Below are 12,914 nucleotides of genomic sequence, written 5' to 3' on the forward strand. Positions count from 1 at the left end.
ACTCTGGTTTTCCCGCGAATTCCAGACTTTTTTTGTCCGAACTCCCAGACTCAATGCCCTGCCTGAGGAAGACCAGTGCGTCTCGAGTGAGTTTGACGTCACGACCACCTTGTGAATGTCACGCCCGGCAGGACTGCTTCACATCGCAACGCGTAACCACGGCAACACATCGGCAAGGGCCTTTCAAACCCCAGGCAGACAAATCGAACCCTCTCGAGATGAAAGGATTCTTCACACAAACGTCACATTCTCCTGTGGATGCTGCTTCCAAGCAACACCATTATCCACTCATCTCATCACTGTCCCACATTCTCCCCCACTCCCCCCCGTGGGAGCGAGTCCCACATTCTCCCCACTCCCCGTGGGAGCGAGTCCCACATTCTCCCCCACTCCCCGTGGGAGCGAGTCCCACATTCTCCCCCACTCCTCGTGGGAGCGAGTCTCACATTCTCCCCACTCCCCCGTGGGAGCGAGTCCCACATTCTCCCCCACTCCCCCCGTGGGAGCGAGTCTCACATTCTCCCCCACTCCCCGTGGGAGCAAGTCCCACATTCTCCCCCACTCCCCGTGGGAGCGAGTCCCACATTCTCCCCCACTCCCCGTGGGAGCGAGTCCCACATTCTCCCCCACTCCCTGTGGGAGCGAGTCCCACATTCTCCCCCACTCCCCCCCCCCGTGGGAGCGAGTCCCACATTCTCCCCCACTCCCCCCGTGGGAGCAAGTCCCACATTCTCCCCCACTCCACCCCCGTGGGAGCGAGTCTCACATTCTCCCCCACTCCCCCGTGGGAGCGAGTCCCACATTCTCCCCCACTCCCCCCGTGGGAGCGAGTCCCACATTCTCCCCCACTCCCCGTGGGAGCGAGTCCCACATTCTCCCCCATTCCCCGTGGGAGCAAGTCCCACATTCTCCCCCACTCCCCGTGGGAGCGAGTCCCACATTCTCCCCCACTCCCCGTGGGAGCAAGTCCCACATTCTCCCCCACTCCCCGTGGGAGCGAGTCCCACATTCTCCCCCACTCCCCGTGGGAGCGAGTCCCACATTCTCCCCCACTCCCTGTGGGAGCGAGTCCCACATTCTCCCCCACTCCCCCCCCCCGTGGGAGCGAGTCCCACATTCTCCCCCACTCCCCCCGTGGGAGCAAGTCCCACATTCTCCCCCACTCCACCCCCGTGGGAGCGAGTCTCACATTCTCCCCCACTCCCCCGTGGGAGCGAGTCCCACATTCTCCCCCACTCCCCCCGTGGGAGCGAGTCCCACATTCTCCCCCACTCCCCCCGTGGGAGCGAGTCCCACATTCTCCCCCACTCCCCGTGGGAGCGAGTCCCACATTCTCCCCCATTCCCCGTGGGAGCAAGTCCCACATTCTCCCCCACTCCCCGTGGGAGCGAGTCCCACATTCTCCCCCACTCCCCGTGGGAGCGAGTCCCACATTCTCCCCCACTCCCCCCGTGGGAGCGAGTCCCACATTCTCCCCCACTCCCCGTGGGAGCAAGTTCCACATTCTCCCCCACTCCCCGTGGGAGCGAGTTCCACATTCTCCCCCACTCCCCGTGGGAGCGAGTCCCACATTCTCCCCCACTCCCCGTGGGAGCGAGTCCCACATTCTCCCCCACTCCCCGTGGGAGCGAGTCCCACATTCTCCCCCACTCCTCGTGGGAGCGAGTCCCACATTCTCCCCCACTCCCCGTGGGAGCGAGTTCCACATTCTCCCCCACTCCCCGTGGGAGCGAGTCCCACATTCTCCCCCACTCCCCGTGGGAGCGAGTCCCACATTCTCCCCCACTCCCCGTGGGAGCGAGTCCCACATTCTCCCCCACTCCCCGTGGGAGCGAGTCCCACATTCTCCCCCACTCCCCGTGGGAGCGAGTCCCACATTCTCCCCCACTCCCCGTGGGAGCGAGTCCCACATTCTCCCCCACTCCCCGTGGGAGCGAGTCCCACATTCTCCCCCACTCCCCGTGGGAGCGAGTCCCACATTCTCCCCCACTCCCCGTGGGAGCGAGTCCCACATTCTCCCCCACTCCCCGTGGGAGCGAGTCCCACATTCTCCCCCACTCCCCCCGTGGGAGCGAGTCCCACATTCTCCCCCACTCCCCCCGTGGGAGCGAGTCCCACATTCTCCCCCACTCTCTGAGTAAAGGCTGAATTCTCCCTGAATGCATTGACTTGTGACTTGTCTTATATTGACACCCCCCCTAGTTCTGGTCTCCCCCGCACACCGACACACACACATGATGTTGACCCTTTCAAAACCCCCTCCATCATATTTTAGCCTTCTCTGTTTGAGAGAAATGACCCCCACCCCCACTGGCCTTTCCGATCCGCTGACAGTTATTAGTCGCTGGTTCTGTTGGTGGTGAGAGTTGTGTGACTCAGTGAGAGATACAGTCTGTTCCTCTCACTCCTACCCAGAAGGTGAGAAGCTGTGAGGACACAGCACGAAACACTTGACGCTTCACAAGATGCAAATGACTTTCAAAGGCAATGTATTCTCTCTGCAGGCTGAGAGCTGGATCTTCTGCAGTTAAATTGCTCTGGGCTCTGCCCCCCACTGCCCCCGCCATTGACCCCCGAGACTGCAGACCTCCCCGGGGGGGGGGTTCTTCAGCATCAGCGCTACCTCCACTCCAGTCCCCAACACACGCACAGCACAATCCCACACCGTGTAACTGCTGATTCTCGCAGGAGCCTGAGGGGGTGGGGAAACTCCAGCCTCTTCAACGGTGACTGAGGGATCATTTACTCTGAGCGAGAGAGCAGATACATCCCAAAAAACAGCACCCCCCCCCCCTCCCCCCAACGGTGCGGCGCCCCCTCAGCGCCGAACCTCCCAACAGTGATGTTACCCTTTGTGTGACCCATACCCCAGTGAGAGTCAGTGTGTGTGGGACCCGTACCCCAGTGAGAGTTAGTGTGTGTGGAACCCGTACCCCAGTGAGAGTCAGTGTGTGTGGAACCCGTACCCCAGTGAGAGTTAGTGAGTATGGGACCCGTACCCCAGTGAGAGTCAGTGTGTGTGGAACCCATACCCCAGTGAGGGTCAGTGTGTGTGGAACCCGTACCCCAGTGAGGGTCAGTGTGTGGAACCCGTACCCCAGAGAGAGTCAGTGTGTGTGGAACCCGTATCCCAGTGAGAGTCAGTGTGTGTGGGGCCCGTACCCCAGTGAGAGTCAGTGAGTATGGGACCCGTACCCCAGTGAGAGTCAGTGTGTGTGGGACCCGTACCCCAGTGAGAGTCAGTGTGTGTGGAACCCGTACCCCAGTGAGGGTCAGTGTGTGTGGAACCCGTACCCCAGTGAGGGTCAGTGTGTGGAACCCGTACCCCAGAGAGAGTCAGTGTGTGTGGAACCCGTATCCCAGTGAGAGTCAGTGTGTGTGGGGCCCGTACCCCAGTGAGAGTCAGTGTGTGTGGAACCCGTACCCCAGTGAGTCAGTGTGTGTGGGACCCGTACCCCAGTGAGAGTCAGTGTGTGTGGGACCCGTACCCCAGTGAGAGTCAGTGTGTGTGGGACCCGTACCCCAGTGAGAGTCAGTGTGTGTGGGACCCGTACCCCAGTGAGAGTCAGTGTGTGTGGGACCCGTACCCCAGTGAGAGTCAGTGTGTGTGGGACCCGTACCCCAGTGAGAGTCAGTGTGTGTGGGACCCGTACCCCAGTGAGAGTCAGTGTGTGTGGAACCCGTACCCCAGTGAGAGTCAGTGTGTGAGGAACCCGTATCCCAGTGAGAGTCAGTGTGTGTGGAACCCGTACCCCAGGGAGAGTCAGTGTGTGTGGAACCCGTACCCCAGTGAGAGTCAGTGTGTGTGGGACCCGTACCCCAGTGAGAGTCAGTGTGTGTGGAACCCGTACCCCAGTGAGAGTCAGTGTGTGAGGAACCCGTATCCCAGTGAGAGTCAGTGTGTGTGGAACCCGTACCCCAGGGAGAGTCAGTGTGTGTGGAACCCGTACCCCAGTGAGAGTCAGTGTGTGTGGGACCCGTACCCCAGTGAGAGTCAGAGATTTACACCGGGGGTAAATGTGATTTATAAATATTTAAACAGTGAGGTATTGCAGTGGGTATCAGAGGAAGCAGTCTATCCTGAGTGGCTCTGTTAATTTACACAGTGTTCTATATACATTCAGACATTCAGGCTGTGTCTCCGCTTTCTCTCGCTCCTCCATCCGGGAAGATCCTTCAGAATATCTCCCTCTGATTCTCCGCTGGCAAATCCTTGAAGCCCTGGAGTTCGTACAGAGCCTGGAAGCAGAGAGTCTCACAGCTCAACGGTGAACCTGTTCCCATCAGAGGGTCCGACAGCATCCCAACTCCCAACGGACCAGGATGGGGCTGTCAGCACTGAACCCAGAACCCCCAGCTCACTCAGAACCACCCCCGCCCGCAGCTCCTCACTGAGACCCCCCCCCCGCAGCTCACTGAGACACCTCCCCAGCACTCGCCCCGACAGACGGGCCCCCGCCCCCCCGCTACCGACAGAGGGGACCCTGGAACCCCCCCCCTCCTGACAGAGGGGACACCAGCCCCTACACTCACCCCGACAGAGGGGCCCCGCCCGACAGAGGCCACCCCCCCCCCCCCCCCCGGCCAGAGGGGGCACCCCCTTGCGCTCGCCCCGACAGAGGGACACCCCCCTGAGCCCACCCCGACAGAGTGCCCCCGACTCCCCGAGACCCCCCTGGGAAATTCAACTCTCCCCGAGACCCTCCTCAGGCACTCCAGCTCCCCCGTGCAAACCCAACCTTTGCCCCCTCCCCTTCCGCTGCCCTCAAACCCCGCGGCCTCCTCGCGCCCCCTCGCTTTCCCCGGGCGCCCCCTCAGTCAGTCACTCACCTCCAGCACCATTCGAATGTGGCCTTTAATCTTGGCCGCATCTTTCGACAGCTTCTCGGCCGACCTGGGGAGACAGGGTAGGGTCAGTGAGTGAGCTGCGGGCCAGAATCCCTCTCTGGTGGCGAGAGCCTGTAAATATCTCCCCCACCAACCCTCCCCAACCTCACACAGACAGGGCGAGGCACTGAGTCACTCAGCAGTGCCGTTACATTGCCAATCTCCGGAGTCATACCTGGTACATAGGATGATGGTTGTGGAGGGTCGGTCATCTCCGCCCCAGGACATCTCTGCAGGAGTCCCTCAGGGTAGTGTTCTAGGCCCAACAATCTTCAGCTGCTTCATCAATGACCTTCCCTCCATCATAAGGTCAGAGTGGGGATGTTCGCTGATGATTGCACAATGTTCAGCACCATTCGCCACTCCTCAGATACTGAAGCAGCCCGTGTCCAAACACAGCGAGACCGGGACAATATCCAGGCTCGGGCTGACAAGCGGCAACTAACATTCACCCCACACAAGCGCCAGGCAATGACCATCTCCCAAAGAGAGAATCTAACCACCGCCGCATAACATTCAATGGCATTACCATTCCCTTCCCCCACTATCAACATCCTGGGGGTTACCATCACTGAATCCCCCACTATCAACATCCTGGGGGTTACCATCACTGAATCCCCCACTATCTGCATCCTGGGGGTTACCATCACTGAATCCCCCACTATCAACATCCTGGGGGTTCCCATCACTGAATCCCCCCACTATCAACATCCTGGGGGTTACCATCACTGAATCCCCCACTATCAACATCCTGGGTGTTACCATCACTGAATCCCCCACTATCAACATCCTGGGGGTTACCATCACTGAATCCCCCACTATCAACATCCTGGGGGTTACCATCACTGAATCCCCCACTATCAACATCCTGGGGGTTACCGTCACTGAATCCCCCACTACCAACATCCTGGGGGTCACCATCACTGAATCCCCCACTATCAACATCCTGGGAGTTACCACTGACCAGAAACTGAGCTGGATCCAGCCGTATAAATAGTGTAAAAATTAGCAGCCTTTCCCCTGGTTTCTGTGGCTGTGACTCATCTATCATTCCCTCCCCCTGCAGTATAAATATCTCCCACTTTCTGCACCTTTTAGCTTTGACAAAGGGTTGTCTGGACTCGAAACGTCACCTCTTTTCTCTCCTTACAGATGCTGCCAGACCCGCTGAGATTTTCCAGCATTTTCTCTTTTGATACAAATACTGTGGCTACCATAGAATCCCTACAGTGCAGAAGGAGGCCATTCAGCCCATCGACTCTGCACTGACTGCAATCCCACCCAGACCCTATCCCCATAACCCCATGCATTTACCCTGGCCAGTCCCCCTGACACTAAGGGGCAATTTAGCATGGCCAATCCACCTAACCCGCACATCTTTGGAAACCGGAACTCCCGGAGGAAACCGGAACTCCCGGAGGAAACCCACGCTGAGACGGGGAGAATGTGCAAACTCCACACAGACAGTGACCCGGGTCCCTGGTACTGAGAGACAGCAGTGCTAACCTCTGTGCCATCATGCCACCCAGAGCAGGTCAGAGGCTGGGAATCCTGCGCAGAATAACTCAGCTCCTCACTCCCCCCAGAGCCTGTCCACCATCCACAAGGACACAAGTCAGGAGTGTGATGGAATACTCTCCACTTGCCTGGATGAGTGCGGCTCCCAACAACACTCGAGAAGCTCAACACCATCCAGGACAAAGCGGTCCCGCTCGATCGACACGCTAACCACAAACACTCACTCCCTCCACCCCCGACGCACAGTGACAGCCGTGTACAAGAGCAGCGTCAGTGACGGCTGGGTGGGTAACACTCCCTTCCTTGTCAGAACATCGGGTTTACAGATTATGGAATTTAATCTGGATAAATATGAGATGATGCATTTTGGAGGATCGAATGTCGGTGTGAATTATACTGTAAATGGCAGAACCCCGAGGAACATTAACATACAGAGGGATCTGGGCGTGCAGGTCCATAGTTCTCTAAAAGTGGCAACACAGACGGCCAAGGTGATTAAGGAGGCCTATGGAATGTTTACCTTCATCAGCCGGGGCATTGAGTACAAGAGTTGGGGAATCATGTTGCAGCTATATAAAACCTGGGTTAGGCCGCATTTGGGGTATTGCGTCCAGTTCTGGTCACCACACTACCAGAAGGATGTGGAAGCTTTGGAGAGAGTGTGAAGCAGGTTCACCAGGATGTTGCCGGGTCTCGAGGGTGTCGGCTGTGAGGAGAGGTTGGATAAACTGGGATTGTTTTCACTGGAAAGACGGAGGCTGAGGGGAGACCTGGTCTACAGAATGATGAGAGGCACAGACAGGGGGGAGAGTCAGAGGCTTCTCCCCCAGGGTGGAAGGGTCAGTTACAACGGGGCGCAGGTTCAAGGTGAGAGGGGGACAGTTTAAGGGAGATGTGCGGGGGGGGAGTTTTTCACGCAGAGAGCGGTGGGTGCCTGGAACGCGCTGCCAGAGGAGGTGGTGGAAGCAGGAACATTAACAACATTTCAGAGACATCTGGATGGGTCCCTGGATAGGGAGGGAGTAGAGGGATAGGGAGTGAGTGAGGGCAGAAGGTTTTTTTAGTTTGGTTAGGACATGGTGATCGGTGCAGGCTTGGAGGGGCCGAAGAGCCTGTTCCTGTGCTGGACTGTTCTTTGAAGGTCCCCACTCCAGGGGCCTTGTCCCCACCTCCCTCCCCGGAGCGTTGGGACACAGATTCACAGGTTAATAAGGTTTGAAACTCACTCAGTCAGCTGAAGGGACTTCCTCTCGATAAATCTCAGCGCCTCAGGAAACGTGAGCTCAACGAAGAATCCATACCCCACGGATACGTAGATCATCGAGCTGTCAGGGCTGCAAAGACAGAGTTATATCCAACAGCCGATAAGAATCCACGTCACAAACACACAGGTTTACCACTGGGGCAACTTCCAGAACAGATCAAATGACAGTATCATGGCTGTAAGAGCAGGAAGAGGCCGATCAGGCCCTCTCAATCCTGTCACATTATCAGAGCTCAGGGACCCCCCCCCAGGCAGCTGAAGGCACGGCCGCCAATGGCGGAGCGATGGGAATCGGGTGATGCGCGAGAGACCGGAATTGGAGGAGCGCAGACATCTCGGAGGGTCAGAGGAAGTTACAGAGATAGGGAGAGGTGTAGGGGCTGGAGGAGGTTACAGAGATAGGGAGGGGTGTAGGGGCTGGAGGAGGTTACAGAGATAGGGAGGGGTGTAGGGGCTGGAGGAGGTTACAGAGATATGGAGGGGGTGTAGGGGGCTGGAGGAGGTTACAGAGATAGGGAGGGGTGTAGGGGCTGGAGGAGGTTACAGAGATAGGGAGGGGTGTAGGGGCTGGAGGGGGTTACAGAGATAGGGAGGGGTGTAGGAGCTGGAGGAGGTTACAGAGATAGGGAGGGGTGTAGGGGGCTGGAGGAGGTTACAGAGATAGGGAGGGGTGTAGGGGCTGGAGGAGGTTACAGAGATAGGGAGGGGTGTAGGGGCTGGAGGAGGTTACAGAGATAGGGAGGGGTGTAGGGGCTGGAGGAGGTTACAGAGATAGGGAGGGGTGTAGGGGGCTGGAGGAGGTTACAGAGATAGGGAGGGGTGTAGGGGCTGGAGGAGGTTACAGAGATAGGGAGGGGTGTAGGGGCTGGAGGAGGTTACAGAGATGGGGAGGGGTGTAGGGGCTGGAGGAGGTTACAGAGATGGGGAGGGGGTGTAGGGGGCTGCGGGTGGGGGAATGTATACTCACACTTTAGCCTGCACATAGAAATTACAGCCCAGATCAACCTCCGTCTTCAGCTCTTTACACCCCGGCTCCTGTAAAACACAAGACATTTGTCCAGTATCTCTCTTCCACCACCCCCCCCCATCAGAACATCCCAACACCAGCGCACAGCAAGATCCCACACACAGCAATGAGAGCGCGACCCAGTTCATCTCTTTTCAGTGATGTTGGCTGAGGGATAAATATTGGCCCCAGGACACCGGGGAGAACTCCCTCAGCACTGACCCTCCCTCAGCACTGACCCTCCCACAGTGCGGCGCTCCCTCAGCACTGACCCTCCCTCAGCACTGACCCTCCCACAGTGCGGCGTTCCCTCAGCACTGACCCTCCCACAGTGCGCGCTCTCTCAGCACTGACCCTCCCACAGTGCGGCGCTCCCTCAGCACTGACCCTCCCACAGTGCGGCGCTCCCTCAGCACTGACCCTCCCACAGTGCGGCATTCCCTCAGCACTGGCCTTCCGACAGTGCGGCGCTCCCTCAGCACTGACCCTCCCACAGTGCGGCACTCCCTCAGCACTGACCCTCCCACAGTGCGGCGCTCCCTCAGCACTCACCCTCCCACAGTGCGGCGTTCCCTCAGCACTGGCCCTCCGACAGTGCGGCGCTCCCTCAGCACTGACCCTCCCACAGTGCGGCGCTCCCTCAGCACTGACCCTCCCACAGTGCGGCACCCCCTCAGCACTGACCCTCCCACAGTGCGGCGCTCCCTCGGCGCTGACCCTCCCACAGTGCGGCGCTCCCTCGGCACTGACCCTCCCACAGTGCGGCACTCCCTCAGCACTGACCCTCCCACAGTGCGGCGCTCCCTCAGCACTGACCCTCCCACAGTGCGGCACTCCCTCAGCACTGACCCTCCCACAGTGCGGCGCTCCCTCAGCACTGACCCCTCCCACAGTGCGGCGCTCCCTCAGCACTGACCCTCCCACAGTGCGGCACTCCCTCAGCACTGAACCCACCCACAGTGCGGTGCTCCCTCAGCACTGACCCTCCCACAGTGCGGCGCTCCCTCAGCACTGACCCTCCCACAGTGCGGTGCTCCCTCAGCACTGACCATCCCACAGTGCGGCGCTCCCTCAGCACTGACCCTCCCACAGTGCGGCGTTCCCTCAGCACTGACCCTCCCACAGGGCGCGCTCTCTCAGCACTGACCCTCCGACAGTGCGGCGCTCCCTCAGCACTGACCCTCCCACAGTGCGGCGCTCCCTCAGCACTGACCCTCCCACAGTGCGGCATTCCCTCAGCACTGGCCTTCCGACAGTGCGGCGCTCCCTCAGCACTGACCCTCCCACAGTGCGGCACTCCCTCAGCACTGACCCTCCCACAGTGCGGCGCTCCCTCAGCACTCACCCTCCCACAGTGCGGCGTTCCCTCAGCACTGGCCCTCCGACAGTGCGGCGCTCCCTCAGCACTGACCCTCCCACAGTGCGGCGCTCCCTCAGCACTGACCCTCCCACAGTGCGGCACCCCTCAGCACTGACCCTCCCACAGTGCGGCGCTCCCTCGGCGCTGACCCTCCCACAGTGCGGCGCTCCCTCAGCACTGACCCTCCCACAGTGCGGCACTCCCTCAGCACTGACCCTCCCGCAGTGCGGCGCTCCCTCAGTACTGACCCTCCCACAGTGCGGCACTCCCTCAGCACTGACCCTCCCACAGTGCGGCGCTCCCTCAGCACTGACCCTCCCACAGTGCGGCGCTCCCTCAGCACTGACCCTCCCACAGTGCGGCGCTCCCTCAGCACTGACCCTCCCACAGTGCGGCGCTCCCTCAGCACTGACCCTCCCACAGTGCGGCGCTCCCTCAGCACTGACCCTCCCACAGTGCGGCGCTCCCTCAGCACTGACCCTCCCACAGTGCGGCGCTCCCTCAGCACTGACCCTCCCACAGTGCGGCGCTCCCTCAGCACTGACCCTCCCACAGTGCGGCGCTCCCTCAGCACTGACCCTCCCACAGTGCGGCGCTCCCTCAGCACTGACCCTCCCACAGTGCGGCGCTCCCTCAGCACTGACCCTCCCACAGTGCGGCGCTCCCTCAGCACTGACCCTCCCACAGTGCGGCGCTCCCTCAGCACTGACCCTCCCACAGTGCGGCGCTCCCTCAGCACTGACCCTCCCACAGTGCGGCGCTCCCTCAGCACTGACCCTCCCACAGTGCGGCGCTCCCTCAGCACTGACCCTCCCACAGTGCAGCGTTCCCTCAGCACTGACCCTCCCACAGTGCGGCGCTCCCTCAGCACTGACCCTCCCACAGTGCGGCGCTCCCTCAGCACTGACCCTCCCACAGTGCGGCGCTCCCTCAGCACTGCCCTCCCACAGTGCGGCGCTCCCTCAGCACTGACCCTCCCACAGTGCGGCGCTCCCTCAGCACTGACCCTCCCCACAGTGCGGCACTCCCTCAGCACTGACCCTCCCACAGTGCGGCGCTCCCTCAGCACTGACCCTCCCACAGTGCAGCGCTCCCTCAGCACTGACCCTCCTGCAGCGCGGCGCTCTCAGCACTGACCCTCCCACAGTGCGGCGCTCCCTCAGCACTGACCCTCCCACAGTGCGGCGCTCCCTCAGCACTGACCCTCCCACAGTGCGGCGCTCCCTCAGCACTGACCCTCCCACAGTGCGGCGCTCCCTCAGCACTGACCCTCCCACAGTGCGGCGCTCCCTCAGCACTGACCCTCCCACAGTGCGGCACTCCCTCAGCACTGACCCTCCCACAGTGCGGCGCTCCCTCAGCACTGACCCTCCCACAGTGCGGCACTCCCTCAGCACTGACCCTCCCACAGTGCGGCGCTCCCTCTGCACTGACCCTCCCACAGTGCGGCGCTCCCTCAGCACTGACCCTCCTGCAGTGCGGCGCTCCCTCAGCACTGACCCTCCCGCAGTGCGGCGCTCCCTCAGCACTGACCCTCCCACAGTGCGGCGCTCCCTCAGCACTGACCCTCCCACAGTGCGGCGCCCCCTCAGCACTGACCCTCCCACAGTGCGGCGCTCCCTCAGCACTGACCCTCCCACAGTGCGGCGCTCCCTCGGCACTGACCCTCCCACAGTGTGGCGCTCCCTCAGCACTGACCCTCCCACAGTGCGGCGCTCCCTCGGCACTGACCCTCCCACAGTGCGGCGCTCCCTCGGCACTGACCCTTCCACAGTGCGGCGCTCCCTCAGCACTGACCCTCCCACAGTGTGGCGCTCCCTCAGCACTGACCCTCCCACAGTGCGGCGCTCCCTCAGCACTGACCCTCCCACAGTGCGGCGCTCCCTCAGCACTGACCCTCCCACAGTGCGGCGCTCCCTCAGCACTGACCCTCCCATAGTGCAGCGCTCCCTCAGCACTGACCCTCCCACAGTGCGGCGCTCCCTCGGCACTGACCCTCCCACAGTGCGGCGCTCCCTCAGCACTGACCCTCCCACAGTGCGGCGCTCCCTCGGCACTGACCCTCCCACAGTCTGACAGTTTCATCAGGAATATGAGGAGGCCATTCAGCCCTATGTCATTAACCCTGTTTGACCATTGAACTGGGTCATGGCTGTTTCTGTTTTAATCTTACCTGCACTCACCCAGCTCCCACTCTGAGCCCCTCCCGAACCAACACCTATCATTGGGAGAGGAAATAGGCAAGTTTCTCGGTGTCCAGATCACCAACAACCTGTCCTGGTCCCCCCCACGCCGACACTATAGTTAAGAAAGCCCCACCAACGCCTCTACTTTCTCAGGAGACTAAGGAAATTTGCCATGTCAGCTACGACTCTCACCAACTTTTACAGATGCACCATAGAAAGCATTCTTCCTGGTTGTATCACAGCTTGGTCTGGGGCTCCTGCTCTGCCCAAGACTGCAAGGAACTACAAAGGGTTGTGAATGTAGCCCAATCCATCACGCAAACCAGCCTCCCATCCCATTGACTCTGTCTACACTTCCCGCTGCCTCGGGAAAAGCAGCCAGCGTAATTAAGGACCCCACGCACCCCGGACATTCTCTCTTCCACCTTCTTCCGTCGGGAAAAAGATACAAAAGGTCTGAGGTCACGTACCGACCGACTCAAGAACAGCTTCTTCCCTGCTGCTGTCAGACTTTTGAATGGACCGACCTCGCATTAAGTTGATCTTTCTCTGCACCCTAGCTATGACTGTAACACTACATTCTGCACTCTCTCCTTTCCTTCTCTATGTACTCTAGGAACAGTATGCTTTGTCTATATAGTGCGCAAGAAATGGGCGCAGGGATGTCGAGGCTGACAAGTACTGGTCCTATTG

General features: G+C 60.4%; 1 protein-coding gene across 1 annotated transcript; it reads right to left on the minus strand.

The window, feature by feature from the left end:
• Positions 1-4,007: 4,007 nt before the first annotated feature.
• Positions 4,008-8,785, minus strand: uxt (ubiquitously-expressed, prefoldin-like chaperone). Its single transcript, XM_078208931.1, has 4 exons — positions 8,637-8,785; positions 7,632-7,739; positions 4,831-4,894; positions 4,008-4,239 (listed from the first exon to the last, which is right to left on the minus strand). Exons 1-4 carry the CDS (start codon positions 8,720-8,722, stop codon positions 4,177-4,179), a joined length of 321 nt encoding a protein of 106 aa, XP_078065057.1. The 5' UTR covers positions 8,723-8,785; the 3' UTR covers positions 4,008-4,176.
• Between the last annotated feature and the right edge of the window lie 4,129 nt (positions 8,786-12,914).

The sequence above is a fragment of the Mustelus asterias genome, unplaced genomic scaffold, assembly GCF_964213995.1.
Source record: "Mustelus asterias unplaced genomic scaffold, sMusAst1.hap1.1 HAP1_SCAFFOLD_4833, whole genome shotgun sequence".
NCBI lineage: Eukaryota > Metazoa > Chordata > Chondrichthyes > Carcharhiniformes > Triakidae > Mustelus > Mustelus asterias.